Below are 21,952 nucleotides of genomic sequence, written 5' to 3'. Positions count from 1 at the left end.
CTTTGGGGAGAACGGCAGGAGCCTGGCAGCAGGCTGGTGATTGGTTTTTCCATGGCTCCCTCTAGTGTGTACAATCCAAAACAGGATTGAACACAGACAACGAATTTCGTGCACTCAATGCAACCTGAAACAGATTCAATACAACAGGCACTTAAAATATATTTCCAGAGAAGATGTTTGCTCTAGTTGAAATTCTGCCACTCCTGAACAGAAAAACAGCTACTGGGGCTGCAGGAGCAGCTGGATGAATTTTGTATGCTCACAATCTGATTTCCTGTGTTTCTGAACCAAAAATTAAAAGGTCAGAAAGACTCTTCTGTAATAGCAGCTCTGGCCTATTTTTCACCTATTGCTTTTTCATTTATTCATATCTTCCTCAGGGACTGATCTAGCTATTAGAATAATAGGGTTATTTTCTGAGACTAATCTAAAAAAATAAATTAAAAAGTCTAAACCTTTCATTAGATCTCAAAGAGACGGAATTTCTCGGTCAAGGAGAGCTGAGACACTCAGGAATAAATGTCCAGCAAATAACATTTATTAATTATGCATATTCATACTCACAGCCATGGACAAAGGCAGCCTCCACCAGCAGCCTTGCAGGAGGCTGCCTGCAAACTAATGTGTAAAGTAAACAGCTCCTTTATTGGTCTAAGTAGTCACGTAGTAAAGGAGCTCACATTTCCAAGTAGCTGTGGAGCAAAATAATAGAAAAGCTATTAAAGTCCAGATAAAGATTGCATTCTATTGCCTAAATTAAAGCCTAAATCAGCATGGATGCAAATATTACAGTTCCCACTTTCTTCCACTTCTGAATACCAAGCAGAACTTGGCCAGCACAGAGAAATCCTTTCAATAAATGCCTCTTTTTCCCCTGGACATCAGATGGGGCCAGGGAGGGGAGAACTTTGCCCTGAGGGCAGAGATCCTGGCACTGGATGAGGGCCAAGGTCAGGCTGGGTTGTGATGTGCAGCCATCTCTGCTGCTGGGCAGGTGGGAACATGGAACACTGCTCCCCATGATCAGCAGCAAAGTTTTCCTCACACAACAGCCCAAGGCAAGGAGCATCCTTCGTGTCAGGGCCAGAGAAATGGGCTCTTCTCCGAGGACTCACAGGAAAGTCAACCTTGAGATGTGGTCCATGAGTTCCCTCCAAACCTGACTGCATCTTCTCTGCTCCCCTGCATGCTGAGCCCTCCCTTGGGGAGCCAGGCTGACCATCAGTCAAAGCAAGAGAAATGAGCCACACCCCAACACTCAGGTCAAGCAAATCCAAGGTGCATCCTGCTTAATTATTACCTGCCCTGAGAATTAATCAGAACAATTTCCCAGCTGCAGTGCTGCAATTGCAGGGATGCACCCAACCCACACATGAGGTCTGTGAGGAAGATGAGCAGTGCCAGGGTCAGATGAGGACCACTGGCCTCTGTCATGACCAATATATAAATGACCAATATACAAAATGGTCAAAGCAGGACAGTTCTGTTTTGCAGCTGACTGGTGGAAGGCAGCTCTGCCACGCTGTCACCCTCAGGGCAGCCTCCCTCCCACCCCCAAAGGCAAAATGCTGCACTCTCCATGCCCAGGTGTCCCTTGCAGGGAAGCTCTAAGGCTGCACAGAACGGCCCTGCACAGCATCCTGCAGGGAACTTCTGTCCCCTGCAGCTCTGGCACCATCCCCACAGGCACAGGGACAGCAGCACTGCCCCAGAGGCTGCTGCCAGCTGAGATATTTCTTTAAGGGGACAGAATCAACTGACCCATGAATATTCAGAACCCACATAGCAGCGGGACCTTTTCTAAGAGCATGGCACAAGAATTAAGGGTGGCTGAGAATTGTTAAATTGTCTCCACTTGGCCTCTGCTCTTGGTGGGCTCTGTCCACAATTAAGCTGGTTGCACTTGCACAGAGTGCAACTTTATGTGGCCAAAGTCTCTCACAGAGCAGCAGCCAGCCTTCATGTGGAGACAGCAGCAACTGGAGGATCCCCTGCTCCCCTCAGTGGCTTGTCCCAGCAGTTAATCACTCTCGCTCAGAAATTTGTGCATGAACCAGGAACATAAAATTAATGATTTCTTTCATCTCCTGCCTTGGCAGCCTGCTTGGGCTGCTTGTTCTACTGACAACAATGATTCAGTAATCTGAAAAACATTGTACTTCATTTACAGTATTAACAGCTGTGCAGATACAGAGATTGTATTTACCCTCATGGAAAGGCTGTCCTGAAGTGTGCAGAAGAATGACTTACCTTTACACCTTAATTTCTAGCATTGCCTCTGCAGCCTTTGGTTTGGCCTTCACTTTTGTGCAGAAGTGACAGAAAAGCAGCCAGGTCAAAGGGGTGAGGATTTAGGGCATGGGTGGCCAGATTCAGCAAAGAAGAAGGAGGCAGGAGTATGTGGACCCCACTCTCCCTTTATCACAGCCTGTGCCCTACAAACCTCCAGACCAGGCACTGTTGTCTTACCCACCACCCAGGTGTCTTGGGAGGAGAAGCTCTGCTGACAGAGTGTGTTCTGTGAGTTCCATCCTGCTCAGGAGCTGAGCACCACTGGGAAAAAGTGGAGAGTCTGACATTTCAGTTCTGATCATCTTCTCCCCATCTGAAATCTGACCTGCCACTCCCAGAAAATAAATGCAGCCAAACCAGATAATGCCACCCCTCTGCCCTTCCACGGGAAAGGGAGAGATCAGCTATGACAAATGCAGAAGGCACAAAAAGTGCACTGCCTTAAAGAGCCATCAGAGTAATTTTAAAATCAATATGATGTTTGACAAAGAGCCAGCACGACTCCTTCCAGACTGGCAGTGACATCCTGAAAGGCCCTGGAAGGGACTTGGAATTCTGCAGGCAGCACTTTGCACACACTGACGCCAATGCAGCATTTCTCAGCAAGGCCATAAACAGAGAATTAAAAAAACAAAAAATGAAAAAAGAAAAAGGCAGCACTGCAATGGTGTGACCAGCTGGTGAGGGGAAGTGGCACTGTGAGTGAGTCAGCAGCAGCACAGGGACCCTGCAGAGCCACCCACACAGCACGGGCACGGACAGCCAGGCAGCCTCAGTGAGGAACGTGCTCTGAAGGGCAGGAAGGGAGGCAGGACATCCTTCATTGTAATCTGTGCTCTCTCCACCATGGAACTGCAGGACACGATGGAAGGGATGTTTGGGAAAGCTGCTGCTGCCCACCTCTGGCTGGCGTGGTGCTGGCAGTGCCTCCCTGGCACATCAAACCTGGCAGCATTATTTTGGCAGAGCCTGGTGCTCGGGGGCTGCCTGGGCAGGACCCAGCTGGGCTGGGGGATCTGTGAGCAATCCCAGAGGGGATGCAGCTGAAACACAGCAGTGGTACCCACGGTATGGCAGGGCAGAGGGCACAGGACTCACCATGGACACGCTCTGTCCTTCCCTGTGCCCCACTCACCCACCCTGAGCAGCCCCAGACATGAGGTCCCAAACGTGGTTTGCTGAGGAGGGGATTAGCCCACTCACAGCTCACAAATCTTAAGTGACTTCCAGAATGTTGGTCACATTCCAGGCTCCTTGGCTAGGGTAAGAGCTCTCCACCATTCCTCCTGGAATAGCTGCCCATGTGTCACCTCCTGGCTCAGCTGCCTGCCAGCAGTGGTGGTACCTGGCACCACCTGGGCCACCTCCAGGTGAGAGTCCTCCTTGTGCAAACTCAGGCAATGGAACACAGTGAGCATCAGTTCTGTGATTCCCTCCTCATTATTCCCATATGTTTGTACTGTAAGAATATATGTTTCTGTATTTTAAAAACTTGGTGTATCACTATTTTTTATTCTCAATTCATTACTCCCAGGAAGCACCCATAACTTTTATATATGTATATAAAAGTATACTTTTACATATATATATAATATATATTTTTATAATAGACATATTTATATAAATATATCTATATATCAAAATAAGCAATACACCCAGACCTGCTCATTGCACTCATCTGTCCACCCCATCAATTAGCCCCTCTGATATGAGGGGCTAACCATGCGATTTTCTATTGAATCAAAATAAGCACATGTCCATAAGAAAACCTCCAAGGATTGCAGCAAATGGGGCAAAGGCAGCAGCAGTAAATGCACTTCCCAGCAGCAGCAGAGGTTATCCCTGGGAACTGAGGAAAGGGGAATTCCTGGCCTTCAGTCCAGCAGCAGGCGTTACTCCAGGTGTGGCAGTTCTTCAGAGAACACAAATCCTGGTGATCCTGGTAAATCTGTGGCTGGTGTCTGCAAACAGCCTCGGGGCACTCTGGGCACCAGGCAGTGGCACTGGGGTCCATCTGGATGTGGTGGCTTCTACCCTGGACACACAGCCAGTGTGTTCCCAGGGGGGATGTGCACCACAGCACCTTTCCTGCAGGGAGAATTTTGGCTCTTTGGGTATTTACAGCCCCACAAAACGGCGAAGCTGCTCCCGGGAGCAGAAGTTCCTGCCTGGCCCAGGCTGTGAGCAAGCACCAGTTGCAGCCAGGAGGGGTTTTGCCCAGCTGATGTTTGGGATCAGAGCTGCTGCTGAGGGCCCCTGCCCAGCTGTGGTTTCTCACCCAGCCATAAAATCCCTTTCTGCACCCTCCTCTGTCCCCAAATCCCCGCCATGGGGCCGGCTCGGGGCCAGCTCTCAATCACATGCAGAGCACACCTGCACAACCAGGGATGCTCCAGGAGGGCTGAGCCCCCTGTCCCGTGTGTCCCGTCCCCAGCAGCCCCTCCCCAGGCTCTCACCGACCTCTGGGCAGTCACAGCCTGCAGGGACAGGGACAAGGACTGAGCAGGGCCCCTGCCCTGCCACCCTTTAGCAGGGGATTGACTTCAGAGGCTGCTGCTGCTGCTGAAGGTGCTGCAGCCATTCAGACAGCTTTATTCATTAGTAATTAGGCAGGAGTTGTCTGGCATCTAGATTAATCCCACTTTTAATTATTTTGAAACTGTGTGAGATTTCCCAGGCATTAAAGATTATGTAGGCGCTTGCTGATTCCACAGCAATTATTCTAATGTAATGATGTCTATTAATACACTTCCCAGCTTGCCATGCCCAGAGGGGAAATTCCCAGTCTGCCCCAGTGGAGCACACATCTCCCACGAGGCATGACCCCCCGATTCACCAGCTTACGTGGCACAAAAGAACATTTTCCACGTGCTTCACCTAATATTAATAACATTACAGAGCTGTTGCTGTATCAAGAACCAAGCAATGATAGCAAAGGGGAGAGGGGTCCCTTACAGCCACAGCCCACCCAAAAACCAGCATCTTATATTTGGAGGATGTTTTGAAAGGAAAAGGTCACAATATTTCTCTCCCAAGCCAGGCTAAACCATTTAATCTGAAATCAAAGGTTTAATTCAGCTTGTGCATCATTTGAGCTCATTACAGATTGCCTTTACAATCTAAAGACAGCATTCAAAAGAAGGATGTAGTTTCAAAGAGGGACAATGAAGTGTGAGCTGAGAATCTCAAACCATAGAGCTATTCCAAAATCTCTCCTTTGGTCTAAACATCCCCCAAACTCATCAATTTCCCACTGTAATAATCATAATTCCCAAATTTCATGTATCAGAAAACTTGCTATTCACTGGCAAAACAAGTATTGTGCCATTGGCCACCAGCTGATACTGTAGAGCTGAGAGAGTTATCAGAATGAGGGCTCAAGTGACTGCTGTGCCAGGACCCATTTGCATCCCTCTGCCCATGAATGCCCATCAGAAAATACATATATTTGACATTAATCTCTCTAGCTTATATAGAGGTTTATGTTCCCAACTGCTTGTGCACATGCTATCAAGTGAAAACCTTATTTGTAGTCATATGAGGGAACAGATTAAAATAGCTGAGGATACCAAAAGGCAGTGGTTGTACTGTCCTGAAAATGAACACTCAGCTCTCACTATAACTATTTTGATTGTTTTGCATATATATTGTTTCAGCATTTCATTGCTCCCCAAACAAAAAGCAATATAACCTCTCCTGCCTGGCCTAATGTATCCTCACAGAGCTAAACTGCATGACAGAGCTGCTGGGTAGAGACCACGGGTAATTTGGCTGATAGATCCTCTGGAAGCTCAGAGCTAAATTCGATTTCAGGCCCAAACTCGTCAGCCCGTCTCTAGAGATGGCAGAGCAGTGATATTAGCATGATGGCAACGCCGTTCACTCTGAACTCAAGAAATGGATTAAATGAAATTACACTCTTCCCTGATGAGGCTGGTGGAGCAGGGAGATTGCTTTAGGAAACCCAGAATTGAATTTCATAGGTAAGAGTTCAGATGCTGGGCTATTTGCTCAGGAAGGTCTGTGCAGGCTGCTCCTCCGAGGAGCCACAGCTGCCAGGAGGGCAGGAAGGACACGGTGCCAGCTGCCCACAGAGCCTGGAGCCCACCCTCATTCGGGTCACTGCTTGGTTTGGCAGTGCTCCATCCACTCTGGAGGCAGGAGATCCCACATCCCCATCCCAGCATCCCCATTCCCACTTGTGAAGGGCTCTCCACTTCTCCCTTCCCAGGCACTGCCCCGAGCAGGGTGCAGCAATAACCAATAACCCCAGCTCCACCCAAATGCTCTGCAGACAGGGACATTTCTAGCATGTGAAATATTTAAATTTATCCCCTGCTTGGAAAATACCTCTCCTGCAGAAGGCATCTCTGCAAGGATGACCTCTCCACCCAGAGCTGCTCTCTGTTCCTCCCTGGAGTACTGGGCCAGCCTGGCAGCTCAGGGCTGCAGCTCAAGGTTTGCATTAGTTTGACAGGTTTCCTCAATTACCTGATATTTCTGGCTCAAATTTAAGAGAGGAGATGTATCAGGTTTCCTTCTCATCTCCTCACTGATTTAATGAGCAGAAACAGCTGAAACAGCAATTGGACTGGTATCTGTCAGGTGTTACCCATGGCTCTGATACTTGGATAATGTGTGAATTTTAAAAACAACACAAAAAAGCCCATTAGTTCATTTTGACTCAAAAATTACGTCACTGAAAGCAAATGTACTATAGCACACTAAAATGGATCATTTGCCATATCAAGAGGATGCAAAGGTCATTGACAAAAATCAGCTGAGCAGCTCTTGCCCAGCAGCCTTTACATACCAGGTACCCTTTAGGAAAGCTTTAGTCCCAAACTCTAACACCCAAATACAGCCCTTTGCAAGGTCACATGGGCCTTACAGTTATCAACTTCCCAGGTTTTTTGGAGGGCAAAAGGAGCCAAGACTTTCTCTTTAACATTAATTTTGGCACTACACATCGCCATGTCCTCAACAGCCCTGGGCTCCACTCTGACTGGCCCAGGTGGGTGCTGGCAGTGCTGACATCCCTTTCTATCCCTGTCATGTCCTCAACAGCCCTGGGCTCCACACTGACTGGCCCGGGTGCTGGCAGTGCTGACATCCCTTTCTATCCCTGGAAACTTAAGAGGCATCTTGGTGCTCCAAAGAGTTTTCTTAATGTGTCTCCAGGCTTTTCAAAACTCACCAGAGGTTTGAGAGGTACTTGACTCACTGCTGCAGCTCCTCAGCTTCTGAAGTTTGTCCATCCAAACACATCCCCCACTCTTCCATCCTTCCCCTCCTGCAGAAAGAGTTTTCTCAGCTGTCAAATTACTCCCGTCAAAAAGCAACCCCAATTAGTTTTACGCCAGACTTCACTGCTGGGTGCTTTTTTAGCTGCAGGGAGGCATCTCACATGACCTCCATGCCATTAGCTGCTCCTGCAGCACTCTCAGTGCACTAACAGACCTGTCTGTACAGCCAGTCAAATGCAGATCTGCTGCACACCCTCCACCCCTGCTCCCCAGGGCTCAAAAAGCCTCACAGAGGTAAGAGGTAGGATGCCCCTGCAGGTACCCACAGAAGGGCAGCTCTGTCCTCACTGGTGAATTCCAGCAGATCAAGGCAAAGTCTCCTGTGGACACCTTCATGTCACCTGTCCTGCTGCAAGCCTGGCAAACTTGTGGACCTTTTATAGACACCAAGAAAAAAAAGCCTCCATCCAAACTGTCAAAAAGTATCTTTGTGGTATCTCTGGCCAAGAAGATGCTCAGAAGGCTGGAGAACCCCTGCTCTGGACACAGGCTGAGAGAGCTGGGGGTGTCCAGAGCCTGGAGAAGGCTCTGGGGAGATCTTAGAACCCCTTCCAGTGCCTAAAGGGGCTCCAAGAGAGGTGAAGAGGGAGTCCTTGACAAGGGCATGGAGGGACAGGACAAGGAGGAATGGCTTTAAACTGAAAGAAAGAAGATATACCTAAAATATCAGGAAGAAATTCCTCTCTGTGGGGGAGGTGAGGCCCTGGCACAGGTTGCTCTGAGATGCTGTGGATGCCTGGAAGTGTCCAAGGCCAGGCTGGACAGGGCTTGGAGCAACCTGGGACATTGGAAGGTGTCCCTGTCAATTTCTGTGTGTCCCCAGAAGGGATACAGTGGGATGCACTGGAAGTCAGTGGCTAGGCAGCATCCTCCAGAGTTAACATAGAGGGTGGGTATCTCATAAAGGATATAAAATAAATCATAAATATATGCACACACACATGTATGTACACAAAGGGAAAGAATTCCTTAATGCTTCAGACCACTAACAATCATATTTAAAATCACCAGAAACCATAGCTTGTTTTAGTGAGGGCTGCTCAGAAGTCGAAACCTCTGCAGTAACTCCTGAACCAGACAAAAGCCCAAAGTGGTTTTGCCCTTGAAAGCTGTAGTTTAAATACAATTCAGAAAAGCTATAACTTCAAATTCACATACTTGCTGTCAACTGCTATTCCACTCATGTTGGAATTACCATCCATTCTCAACTGTGCAGCTCTCAACACACTGTCAGAAAAAGAAATAATCACATGAAAATCAGAAGCCTGTAGTTAAATTTTATTTATCAGTTCTATTGTTAAATGACACAATCAAAGTCAGTGGATTGGCCTGCAAATCTACACAATAAGACAGCGTCTACGGTGGAAATCAGTAGAATTTGATATGGTTATGACAAAATGGTATCCTTATATTCGTACATCCCCTATATACAATAAACAGTATACACAAAGAAAATGCAACTAGTCTCTGTAAACCATGCACACCACAGCATAAAAACAAGATGCACCTCCTGCAACAGGCCTCCAGCTCGCCCCACAGTTAAGTCCTGTTTACAGCAGTGCCTTTCAGTTTCAAGAGTGAATTATTTTCCCCCGTGAAAACCAAAATATAACTGAGACATCATATTGGCAACTGCAGTTCTCATTTAAAAAAAAATTGCTGTACATGAAGTTATTCTCTTCTCAAAGCTGCTAATGCAGGGTATTGGTTTGCTGCTGCTTTGCTCTCCCCTTGCCCTTGGCAGGGTTGCTGCCCTTAGGCAGCCACACAACATCAGATGTGAAACCACCTCCAGGTAACTTAGGCGTGGAGCCGTAAGATGTTTTTAAAGCCTTCTGCCTCATTTTCTGCCCCTGCCTTCATGGTGTATAGAGTATTACAGGTGAAAGGCAACAGTGCAAGTGAGCCTTGTAAGCATCGTGTCCCTGGGGCCACAGAGGGCCCTCAGTGCCAAGCCCGGGAGCACTGCGGGACAAACGCGCTGAGCTCGCTCAAAGTCTGGCCCAAGCCTTGCAGAGGTTTGTATTTTTTTTTTTGCATAGAGATTTGTAGGAGCCCCTGGCAGCCCGTTTGCTGTCCCGTGGGCCGGGGAGGCCGGAGGGATCCCGGGGATCCAGCCCCGCACCCCGCGGAGCCCGCTCGGGAGCACCCCCTGCACCACACCTCCTTCTCCTCCTGAAACTATGGCTATGGAAAATCTGGCTTCCGTCGTCTCCAGTCCTCATCCGTCATCGCTATGAAGGGCTCAAGAGCATAGGAAAAAAAAAAAAAAAAGCCCTGTTCTTATCTGGTGTAGCAAAGATTTACTGGAAGTAAATCCTAATTCAAGTGTAAATCTACTTCCATTGAGCAATTCTCTTTATAATATTGCTGGGATTAGAGAGTTTTATGACTTTTTAAAGACACTACACAAATATCAGCAACATAATTTCATCTAGTTTATACCACCAATTATTAAGGAATGATAAATTCAGCATTATGTATTCTAATGGGTAAGAAAGACTTAAAATGAGACACTGTCACAGGATTATAACTTGGAGAAGGCTTTATGAAACAAACATGAGAATGTGCTGTAACTTTTCCAGAATGGTTAAAATCAGACTGCCCTGAAAAATTCTGGAAACAGTGTCTTATAACGTTGGCATTGAGTTCAGAAAGGTATGTATGTATTTTTTTTCTTTTTTTTAATATGAGATAGATCAAGCTTAAAACTCTAAACAGCAGTAGGTAGAAAAAGTTTAAAATTTTAAATATTTATATAACTAGAGAAATTACTTCTATTCATTTTAAAAGCCAATATTATACATAAAACTAGTCGATAATTTTTCTAGACCTTTACTGTTCCCTTCATCGTCCACTCATTAACTTGGTAAATATCATAAGCAGTTGGTGCCCTTGAAAACACATTATTAAAATAAAATTAAGATAAAATCAAAGGAAAAGGATTTGTTCATATACTGTATTGTGAGAGTATGCTAAATGCTCATTATTAGGAAATGAGTTTGCTTCCCAGATAGATTTCAGCCGAGCATCATAAACATTTTCCAGCATCCCATTTTGTACTCATGACTAATTTAAGGATTTTTTTTTTCTTTCACTTCTTTTAAATAAATGTCCAAGCAAACATTTCCGATGAGCCGAGATGGCTCCTGTATTCCATAAATAATCCAACAAACCCAAAAAGGACAATTCAATTACACGCTAAGATTAAGTGTTCCACGTACAGTACAACATTTACTGCAAAGGCAACTGCAAAGGCAACATTTCGACCTCTTTTTGCTTCAGACCCTTGAGAAGCATCACTCGCCATCTCCGGCTTGCAGGCTGGGTTGGGCTCTGCTTCTTTTCTGCCTGGCAGGTGCCCCCCACTACCGCCGCCAGCGCTCCACGTTCCCTGTGTAGTCAGTGCTGGAGCTGTTCTCCCCCTGCTCCCTCAGGAGCGCCTGCTTGGCCCGCAGGATCTTGCGCTGCTCCTGGCGTTTCCGCCGCGCCTCCTGGTGCTCCTTCTGCCGCATGTACTGGTACCGCTGCAAGAACAGGTCTTTTGCATAATCGTACAATTCCACGTCTAAAAAATTGAGGGCCTCGATGCGCTGCTGAGTCTGCTTGTCTATCTCCACGCTGGAGGCCCTCGTGCTGTTGTACTGCGTGAAGGGCGAGATGAAGTTCATGTTGAAAGTCTTCTCAAAGAGATACTGAGTCTTGCGCTGGAACTCGGTCAGGCCGAAGAAGGCCATGCGCTTCAGGTTCTCCTTGGCACTGTCCAGCAGAACCTTATTCCTCTGCTCCTCGGGCATGACCGACAGGTTGTAGCATCCCACCAGGCTGAGGTCGGAGAGCATGCGGACCTGGCGGTTGTTGGCCAGGTTGTAGGGGCAGTCCATGAACTCCTGCAGGGAGCAGCCCGACCAGTCGTCCCCCGTGTAGCAGCTGGGCAGCTCCTCGGTGGTGGGGGACCGGCCGTCGCAGACGTGCAGCGACGCCTTCCACGTGGCTCCGCGCTGCACGTGGCGCCATTCGCTCAGGTACCGGGACACGGGGTCACGCAGGATGGTGATGTAGTAGAAATTCCTGCCAGGGGGAGAGGAAAACAGAGCGTTTAGTCCCCTGTGTCTCCAGCACCGAGCGCATTAACGCTCAAAATCAATACAAACAGGCAGATGCACTTAGGAGGCTTTCAGCAGCCCTGCAGCAGAGGCTCCTCGGTGAGCTCACCTCCACGGGGTGAAGGACGGCTGAACAAATCCCCGGGGGAGTGTGAAGGGCTGCATGTACCTGCACACACACAGAGCTGTCTCTGTTTAACTGCTGGTGTCTCTACAGAGGCCAAGGGAAGCCAAGACTCCCACTGGGCTGTCCATGTGGCAACAGGCTCCCGCTGGTGCTCCAGCTGATGGTCGTGCCAGACCTTGGGAGAATACTTGAAGTATCTCCCAGGATGTCAGCCACGACCCAAGCAGGACACAGGTAGCTCTGGCTCTTTTAATTTCCTGCACTGACAGGTTTGCACAGACAGCAAAGAGCTGCCTGTGCTACGTTCCTGAGGAGCAGCTGTGGGTCTCAGCTGCACGAGCCCCAGAGCAGCATTACACCTCTGAGCATTTCCTACAGGACCTTTCCTTTTGCAGGCCAGATCAATGGGATGTGCCCAGAAAACCCAAACCACTTCCACCCTAACAAGGACCTTGGAAAAGCCCACGTAAATCTTGTTTTATTCTCATGCCTTCATCTGATACAGGACTGAAATGATGAGAGAGGAGAGCTAAGTGACTAACAAGAAATTAAAGGATGATTACACCATTTTGTAAGAGAAAACATTTTCAAGGGAGGTGCTGGCTTTGGTTTGAAGCAAGAGGATAGTAGCACACATGGGGGTCACGCTGCCACAGGGAACCCATCAGGCCACCTGCTGGAAAAGCTGCAAGTTCAACCACAGAATTTGCCCAGAGTTCACTCTGGGTTGCACATTAATATCCACCATCAAACACCATGCTGTCCACCATCACAGCCTGAAGAGGGACACAACTCTTTGAACCTCCACTGACATGACCACGGCCTCACCTGGGTGATGCTGGAGGAACACAATCAGGATATCAGCCATCTGCTTAAGCAAATGGAATTAAAGTAGCTCAACAAGCAAATTGTCCTGCCAGGGAAGGCCACTTCTCCAGGAGGAGGACACCAAGGAGTGTGTGCCCAGGAGCCCTGAGCCCCTGGGGTGTGATTGCCATGTCCTTGGTGCTGTGTGAGGAGGAGAAGGACATTCATTTGCTTTCTCAAGTGACGTTGTGACTGGTCACCTTGAAGTCAAACTTTTGTTCCCTGTTGTTTCCTTTGGCAGAAAAGCCACTAGATGTCAATGTTTTACAGAAAATTGTCTTTGAACGGACTAAAAAGTGAATCACAAGCACAAAAAGGATCCAACTGCACAGGGAAAGAAAACCTGGAGAATCACCATTCCTCTTCCTATTTAGAGCATCCACACTCATGAATTATTAAGTAAGTAGAAAGTACAATAAACGTGCAAAGCCAAATAAAGCAAACGAGCCCAGAACAGTGTTAGTGGCTGGAAACAACAGCACTCAACACTTGGAGCTGGACACCACAATCAGCAGCACCCCCATCCTCCTGCTCACCTGCGGTGGTGCTGCTGTCACCCCCTGCTCAGAGGGATTTGGCCACAGATTCCCACAGGCAAAGGCAGCAAAAGCCCCTGCCACAGTCCCAAGGAAGGTCCTTTTCCCCTTTTCCACAGAAATGCCATTCAATGAGTTCACTGTGAGAGCTGGAGAGGGAGTAAGAGTAAAGCTCACTTTCATGAGTGAGTGGCAGCTGCTAATCCCACACTGACCCTTGCAGAGATGGGAAGAGTTTTGCTCTTATCTCAACAGGTCTCTGGTAGCACTGGAAAATCCAGCCTGGCAAAGAGGAAGGGCTTTCCATGAGCACCACCCCACCCAGCTGCTCCAATGGGCAGGAGCTGTCCCTGATTATGCTTGTGCCTCAGGCTCCTTTGATGCAGCAGCAACACAGCCTTGTCAGGATCCCCAGCACGGGAAATGGAGCCTCTCTGGGACAAACCCAAACCCCTTCTTTACCTTCTGCCACGACTCCTGAGCTTTGGATCTAGTTTATGGACACTGCACTAAAATAATGACCCAACCATACAGCACTAACCTCTACATTAACTATAGCAACTAACATACAGCAACAAACCTCTGATGCCCGTGGGGGCAAAAGCAAAGCCCTGCTTACCCCAGAGCCCAGTATGAGCTGGCCCATGAGTTCAGCTCAGGGGAGAAGGGTGCAGGCACAGGGGTGCTGCCAGCTGAAGGAGAAGGCCGAGCAGACTGTGTGCTCTAAGGTCATCACAGAAATCGATGGGGAGTTAATGCAAGAAGGGAAACAAATCCTGAGCCAAAATCGATACAGTGAGCGTTTTATTATAGTGCAAACTCTTCAGCCACTCTCCCTTTGTGCTCCCTGGTCACAGGCGGTGACAAAGCGTCTCCCTTGGCTGCTGTTGTAAAAACAAAAGAATGAATAAAACCTCGTGTGTTGGGGAAGAGGCTGTGCTGTAAGAGAGCACTGTCAGCCTGGGCTGCCTCACCTGGGAGGTGTCTCCATCTGGGCCTGCCAGGGAAATGCTGCAGTCGAGGAGACTGGGGGGATGAGGCTGAGTAAGGAAGATCACTGGACTCTGCAGTGAGCATGGAGGTGTCTGGGCTTCCCCAGCACCCTGAGCTCAGGATGCCAGGCAGGGACACTCACAGGATGGCCCAGGCAGGGCCTATAGCTCCCTGGCCCAAGCACAGCTCACAGAAACAGGCTCACAGCTGTTACTTACACCTTGTTATTTCCCAGATGAATCCTGCTTTCAAAAAATGAGAAGAGATGTCTTAGAGAGAGATCTCAGAAATTTTATGCATTTCTCTCCTGCCTATTAAAATTCTACCAGAAGAGGCACTACTGCCCCTTTTGGGAACATCAGTTTTGCCCCAAGCCTCTCCTCTGAGTTAGCAGCTCCAGGAAAGCAGCTGTGATGCTCTGTGTTCATCTGAACTGAGCTTCAGGAAGTCACAAAAGCTTTAATGCATCCTCAACTCAGAGCCGTGCCAGAGATGAATTCGGCCATCAGCACTTTGAGCATCATTCTGCTGCAACTGAGGAAGACTTAAAGCTTTGCAATTATTTTTAGCTCTGTAGGTAACAGCTTGTTCTTTCTGCTGTCTTACCAAGGGGGTGTTGAGTTCCTGCCTGTTCCTTGAAGCGTGTGCTTCAGAGCCCAAAACAGCTGCCAGGGAAGGGATATGCAGGTACCCACACCACAGTGCTCAGAGGGCTCGTTGTGTGCAGAACTAAAGTGGTGAGGAGGGGTGTCTCTAATTATGCATCAAAATGGGTCAGAATCTCCCAAAGTCAGAAGACATCTCATCCCAGCCCCACTGCCCCACTGTTTAATTGCCTGCTGAGGTCAAGGGAGGCTGGAGGTCAGATGCTGGCAGCTGCCATGGCTTCAGCCTGGAAACCTGAGCCTGGCTTGATGGAACTATGAGGTAAGGACTGGAGAGGGGAGCTGAAAGCTGAACATCCACTCACCATTACATCCATTAGTGGATTAGTAGGTGAGGGACTGAGTGACCTCTTCCCATTTCTGCTGAGAAATGAGGCTCTAGCAAGAAGGGCTTTGTAGGTTACTGAGGGTGAGAAACCTACAGCCTCTGCACAGAGAGCACTGCAGCCCCAGAAACATCCCCATCCCCCCAACAGGCTGTTCCCAGGGGTAAACTAATGCAGGAAAACACAGCTTCAGCACAGGGCTGAGGAAGCAGGGCTATGATTTCCAGGGAAAGTACTGGGGCAGTCCCGTTCACCATGCAAAAGTAAGGCTATGCTTTAAGCTGGCTCAAACACACCCATTTGTATCTAGGTCAAGCTCAGCCAGATGGCAAGCTTGGCTAGGATGTTTGGAGTCACAGACAGGGCTTGTGCAGTGAATGGGAGGCAATTTTGTACAAGTGTCTCCATCTCTTTGAGTGGAGATGGGAGAGACAAGGAAATTTGTTAAGTTTCCAAATCTGTGTGGGTTTTTTCCCCCAGTTCATGGACTTTGTGGTATATTAATGGGCCAGTGTGATAGCAAGTTCTGCTCCATCTGGAGATGGATATTTTGAAAGAAAAGTTCACTTTGAAGGTGCAGGGGCAAAGGGACAGACCAGATTTGTGCCACATCCAGCAGAAATGCAAATAAAACAAACTAAAACCCTGCAGGAGAGATTCTGCATATGATGCAAAGGATTAAGGATGGAGCTACTGAAAAAAGAAAAATAATCATAGGGTTGGCACTTCAGCACGAGAAACAATGCACAATCACCAGAGCCAGCAAGCAGCACAAGGACAGCCATGTCCTTCCCCCCTCCACACAAACTGCTCATGCTGCTGAATAAAAATCTAGAGAGCTCGCTTATAACAGAGTAGCCACATACTCATTCTTTTAAAAGCTGAGAAATTGGGTTTTTTTTTTTGAGATGGCAACTTGTCTCAGCTCATCTGACCACAGGAAGATGCTCCTACGCTGTGGCCTCGCGCACAGATCTGAGATCCCACCTCCTTCTCCACTGCTCCCAGCAGCTGTGGGGAAAGGGTGAAACTGTGTCACAGGCAGTGTCCTGCACTTCTCCCTCATCCCACACCACTTGGAAAACGTCCCTGCTCAGGATTATTTGACAGCAAAGTCACAGACAATGACGGAAGGTCGCGAAGGCGAACGGTGCGAGTCTCACATTCCTTGCTGTGCTCTCAGGAACCCTCCCCGTGGGCTCCAAAGCTGCTGATGGATTTTAATCTCTGGCAGAGGGTCTCCAGCCGATCAATCACGGCCACCACATCTCTCTGAGAAGTCAAACTCAATTACGCCACGCCGGGCGCCGAGTGCTTCGCTCCCAGAAGTTGAGGTTAATTCCCATCAAGAGTGGCCCACTGAGAATTTGATTTGCTAATACCACAAATTGTTCCTCCCAGAGAAATACCGCTGCTGCCTAATTTGTTGGAGTCAGGCATCTGTTTGGAGATCACTCAGAGAGAAGCAAAGTGTTCATTTAATACCGTGACTCATTCTGATTCTTAACAAATTCTGTCACCTAGAGACACAATCAGAGGGACAGGGGTGAGCATCCTGGTGAGAGCCTCTCCTGCCTCAACCATCCCTGCTTGGAACCCCCCCCCAAAATGAGAACACCTCTTGCCTGCCAAGAGCTGCTCCTGCAGCATAACTCACAGAGATGAGGCCAAAATATCTGGCAAGTTTACTGAGGCAGTGCTGGGAATAAAATGTCTGCATCCACTCCAGATTGGTCCCAGGTGCTTCCCAGCAGTGCTGTGGATGGCAGTGGCAGCAGTGGGGATGCACTCATGGCCCATGGGCTTCCCACAGTGCTGCTCTGCCCCAAGCCTCACAGACAAACCCACCTGGCAGAGCAGAGGAGCAAGGGGGGCTGTCGAGTTCCCCTGAGCTGCAGGGAGATGTCACCCCCACTATTCCATGGCTGCCTCCATGCCCTGGATCTGGATCTGCAGCCTGGCTGCCCATGCCAGGGCCTCCCCTGCCACTGTCACAGCTCCTACAAGGAGGTGACCATGGAGCAGGGGTACTGGAACAGGACTGCTCCCCTTCTCTCCTCTCCCCAAAGACCTCAGTGCACCTCAGGCCCAGCTGGACCCTGGGCTGGCTGCTTCCTCCTACAAGACTTCTCTTTATTCAAGCATTTAAATGAAACCAAACTTCCAGGTCCACCTCATCCAAAATCCAAATTATAGTAAAATATAAATGAACAAATCCCTTCTACATTAAAGAAGTGATGGATAAAGATTATGGAGAGGGAGAGAAGGAGGAACAAACACCCCTTTCCTCTGCAGCAACCTGCAAGACTACCCAGACTATATTCCTTTACTCTGGGTCTCAGGGTGGCAGAAGCAAATAATGCATTAGCTCTGAAAAAGGGCCTGGAAGGAATGGAGATAAGTATTTCAGGACTGTGAATTAAAGCTGTTAGCAAATGCAAATTTACATTTCCTCTAAGTAATCATTATGTTTTCACTTCTATCAGCACCCAATGAATCACAGAGATGTTTTGTCTAGAAACACTAATGGTGGGGGTAGGAAGCCAGCAGCCTACCCACAGCAACGGCAGCAGGAGAGAAGTGCCAGAGAAACCCATAAAAAGGAGCTGGATTTTTCAAGAACAGCAATTACATCAGCCCATCATTGCCCGTGAAATTACCAAATATGAAAGATCTGCGGAAAAAAAGCATTTCAGGCACAGAGGAAGGCAGTGATTTAGCAGGTCAAGGTACACATTCATATATGTGTAGGCATGGCATATGCAAACAAAGATAATGAAAATAAGGCTTTAAATAAGTAAAAAATATGCAGCCTCACACACACACATGCTCCCAGCTACCCTCACGCACAAAATAATTGTCCACAGTGTTGCCTGCGGAGGGGAGAGCGGCCCTGCAGATCTGCCAGAGTGGTATTAATTTCATAATTGCCTGTATTATTAAGATCTCTGCAGGACACCCCTGCTCACAAGCAATTCAGCAAGAATAGTGACCTTTTAAATTACTTTTTTTTCCAGTAGTGCATAAAAAGAGAAGGAAGTTTCTGTTTTTAGCAAACAGAAGAGTGACTCAGCTGCTGGTGCCATTCCCCAGTACTCTGCCTCCACCCTGGAGTCTGGCATGGGGAAGGGTGGCAATGCTGGGCAGAGGGGCCCAGACCCATGCCAGCCACCTGACCTGCTGGATGAAGGACTGAACTGCCCTCTGGAAACACCCAGCTTCCATCACAGCCTATCTAGAGCAATAAAGCTTCCCATCCCATCAGCCTGGTTATATGACAGAGGCATCAGGATGGGGAGCAGCAGCGGTGCAGAGCCCCCAGGCTGGACATGGGAGGTAAAACACAAGGAAAGGAGAGAGAAGGTGACAGGAGGATCGGTGTGTGCCCACCTCCACATGCTGGATGACAAGCTGCAGCACAGGTGACACTGGATTTGTGAGGTCTGGGCAGCATGCAAGGCCTTGGCTTTGGAAAGTGCCTTTCTTGCCTAGGGCGATTATCCCTTAATAAACAGAGGCAGAGCTGAATTCTGCTCTTAATACACACTAAGAAAACTCAAGGTCTGTGTGATATCTTTTGAAACACTGAGCTCTGGCACCCACAGAGTGCCAGGAGCACCTTCCTACTCCCGGTGTGAGGAGCTGTCCCTGTCCCCTGGAGCTGCTGGAGGAACATCACACACATCTTCCAGCATGGCCCCGATCACAGAGCTCTTATGGATTCATTAAAAAGCATGGCAGATATCCCAAAGCCAAAAGGAGGCCACTGCAACAGAGCTGGTGAATAACCACAGGATGCTGCTATAAATCAGATCTTTACAACAGTATTTACCCCATCTAAATGCTGCTGCAGGAATTAGTTTCAACGTGTAACTGATATTTCTGCGGTGGCAAAGATCGAGGTTTGCAAAGCCTACACTCCATAAGCAGCGGTTTACAGAGATGGAATAGTGGCAGTTTTTCATTTTCCAGAGTCCACTCACCCTTCCAAGAATCTTAATGCCTCATTGATTCATAATACAGTACATAAAGATTTCATTTTTTCTTGCACACAGTGATATATTATGGAGGCAATCTATTTTGCCACTGAAAAGTTTGCTTAGTAGAGAAATTTGGAGTTTTGACATTCAGGAAATTACAGTCATCTGTAAAGTGCGATTGATATGCCAAGGCTAACATTTTCATTGCACTTATGGAGCCAGAATAACTATGCTAAAATATTTATTACATTCTAAAAAAAAAATCCAACTCCTTGTTTATAAAAAGCATGTATTTAGCAATAAAAAAGCTTTATTCTTATATCCATATACATTTTAGCTATGTCTTAAATGCACAAAGCCACATTCTCTCTAACCAGATGAAAATACTTATAATAATCAAATAAAACCAGTATTTTAAACAGGCTCTGTGTGTGCAAGCAGAGGGTATGACCTGACATGTGGCTGCACGGAGCTGCACAACAGCAGAGAAATGAGGTAGGGGCTGTCACAACAAACCTGTCCAATGTCCCCTGGGGCTGTGGACACCTGTCCTGCCAGCCACCAGCCACCCACAGGAAGCAGGAGATCACTGAACCCTGTGTGCTTCATGTGCAAGTTCTGGGCTAATACGATCCAGGAGGAAGTGGGCGTGGAGGGCTCCAGTCTCAAGCTCGGCATGCACACTTGTCTTCTTTATGAACACATCAATGTGTATTTAGAAGTTGTGATTTATCCTGTATCCTGAGCACTCACTGCAAATCCATAATCGCTGCCTGAACACCCCTCCCAACTCCTCTGTACATGAGTAGCTGCTATTGAACACCCGTGCCTCAGCGCTGGAGAAACCTTGGAGCTCTCAAGAAAAAGATCACACGATCAGCCCCAAGAGCTCTGCATCTCCCACAATGGGAAATTAACCCCAGAAAGGTATTTATAAAATCATTTGTTACTATATCAGAGCTCAATCAATTCTCTTCAATAATACATAAAAGGAGGAGGTTTGGCTCACACGGAAGAACATAATTCCTTCACAAGCCATTTGCAGATAATCTTCTGTATGCCAGTTAATACATCCCATGATAGGTTATGCAAAAGGGCTTTTAAAAACTAAACAGAAGATATATAGCATATAAAAAAGGCACATTACTGCAACTTATATTTTGCTTATCATGACTATTGAGCATACAGAAATCCAGGGAAAATCCTTCCCAGTCTTTCTAAAATTTTGTCAAAAGCAAGCATCTATTGAAAACATCTTTGCAATGTAATTAATGAACTGATACTAATGTAATTCTCAGCCTGCTGCCAAAAGAGGGGTAGAGGAATGGACAGTGTATTTACAGCTGCAACTTCTACAGTTTTAATTTCAGCTCTCATTGATTCCATTGAGCACCATGAGACTGTATAATGAAGAAATCTGTATCAATTGAAAATACCAAGTGTGCTCCTGCCCCACTAGGGCACTACTGTAATATCATGTAATGGAAGGGGATTCTCATTTAATTGAATTGGAAATGAAACACATATTAGCTAAGAAAACTTAATCAGTGCAATAATATTAAAATGGGCCACTCAGACAAACTATACTGATTAAGTCACTTGCAAACATTTCCGTAATCATCACTAAGACTTGTGGCATTAATGATTTAAACTCACTTTTCTACTCCAGGGAACAAAACTGCAATTTCATAGCAGACAATTAGAATATTTTAAGCCCTCCCTCACACACTACAATACAGTCTCCTGGCAGAAGCACAGGACCTCATCCTGCAAGGACACATCTTGAGCTGTGACGTACAAGGTCTGCATGGATGCTGGGATGAGGTCCTGTGCTTCTGGGATGTTTGACGTGATGCTGGGATGTTTGATTGAAGATGGGAGACAGCCCTGAAAGCACCTGGCTGGTTGGGAAGTGTTTCTGAGGTACTGGCAGTGGTTTCTCTGCAGACTTCATCTTTAATCCTGACTTGTTACTGATGGCACACTCCGATGCACCGTAACACTCTGAGCTCCAAATGGCTCCCAGCAGACCAGGAGTTTAAAACTTGTATTCACACACAGTTGACATAACTGGATTTAAAATTTTCATGGAACAGCAGAGTGCATTTCTAGTAAAACTCCATGGATGCATTTGTTGTGTCAAAGCTCAGCTGGGAGGGGTTTTACATCAGCTAAGCAGGCAAGACTAAGTAAACATTACAAGATGTGCAGAACATCTTGTTTTCCACATCTCCTAGTTCCACCCCAAACATTTAGTAAAAGTATATCTTACTCAGTCTAAATCAATGAGGACAATGCCCTTAGAAAGCCATGTTAACAGAAAATGACACTTCAGCCTCTCACACAACAACCCTGAACAAACCCAGGGATGTGTCCATTGTGTTGTGCTCAGGACTATCCACGCAGTCCAAGCTCGTGATGTGCCTGGAAACTGGAGACTGAGCTGGCAAAATCTCACCTGATGCTTTCCTGGCAGTCAGTGACAGCACATTCAGCACTGACATCAGCTCGGACACATTGCATTTTTCTGGATTTCAGATGCTCCCTGTATTTTTAATTAATTTGTAGCATTAAGACATTAAAAATCCTACTTGCAGACAGTAAAAAGGCAAATTCAATTCTTCCATCTTTTCAGTGCCATGAAGCAAACTCCAGCCAAAGTGGCAGATGAACTGAGGCCACCACAGAGAGGCAACAACCTGGGCTGGGCAAGGAGGGCAGTCCAGCTCCCCTCTGTGCCAGCTGAAGAACTGG

The 21,952-nt window shown here is 47.5% G+C and overlaps 1 protein-coding gene and 1 long non-coding RNA gene across 2 annotated transcripts in view; both read right to left on the bottom strand.

Moving 5' to 3' along the window:
• LOC120506266 lies at positions 1–6,718 on the bottom strand. The gene is made up of 3 exons (XR_005628467.1): positions 6,643–6,718; positions 565–692; positions 1–124 (listed from the first exon to the last, which is right to left on the bottom strand). It is a non-coding gene; the product is annotated as an uncharacterized LOC120506266 (long non-coding RNA).
• A 2,142-nt stretch (positions 6,719–8,860) lies between these two features.
• HS6ST2 (heparan sulfate 6-O-sulfotransferase 2) overlaps positions 8,861–21,952 on the bottom strand; it is a 127,647-nt gene continuing 114,555 nt past the window's right edge. The window contains exon 2 of the mRNA XM_039717611.1: positions 8,861–11,669. Within this exon, the coding sequence (XP_039573545.1) occupies positions 10,967–11,669 (703 nt within the window). The 3' untranslated portion in view covers positions 8,861–10,966. The remainder of the gene's footprint in view (positions 11,670–21,952) is intronic.

Source organism: Passer montanus, unplaced genomic scaffold (genome assembly GCF_014805655.1).
Source record: "Passer montanus isolate IOZ18808 unplaced genomic scaffold, ASM1480565v1 scaffold38, whole genome shotgun sequence".
NCBI classification, from domain to species: Eukaryota; Metazoa; Chordata; class Aves; order Passeriformes; family Passeridae; genus Passer; species Passer montanus.
The sequence above is the reverse complement of the archived record's forward strand: the minus strand, read 5'-3'. Positions and strand labels throughout refer to the sequence as shown.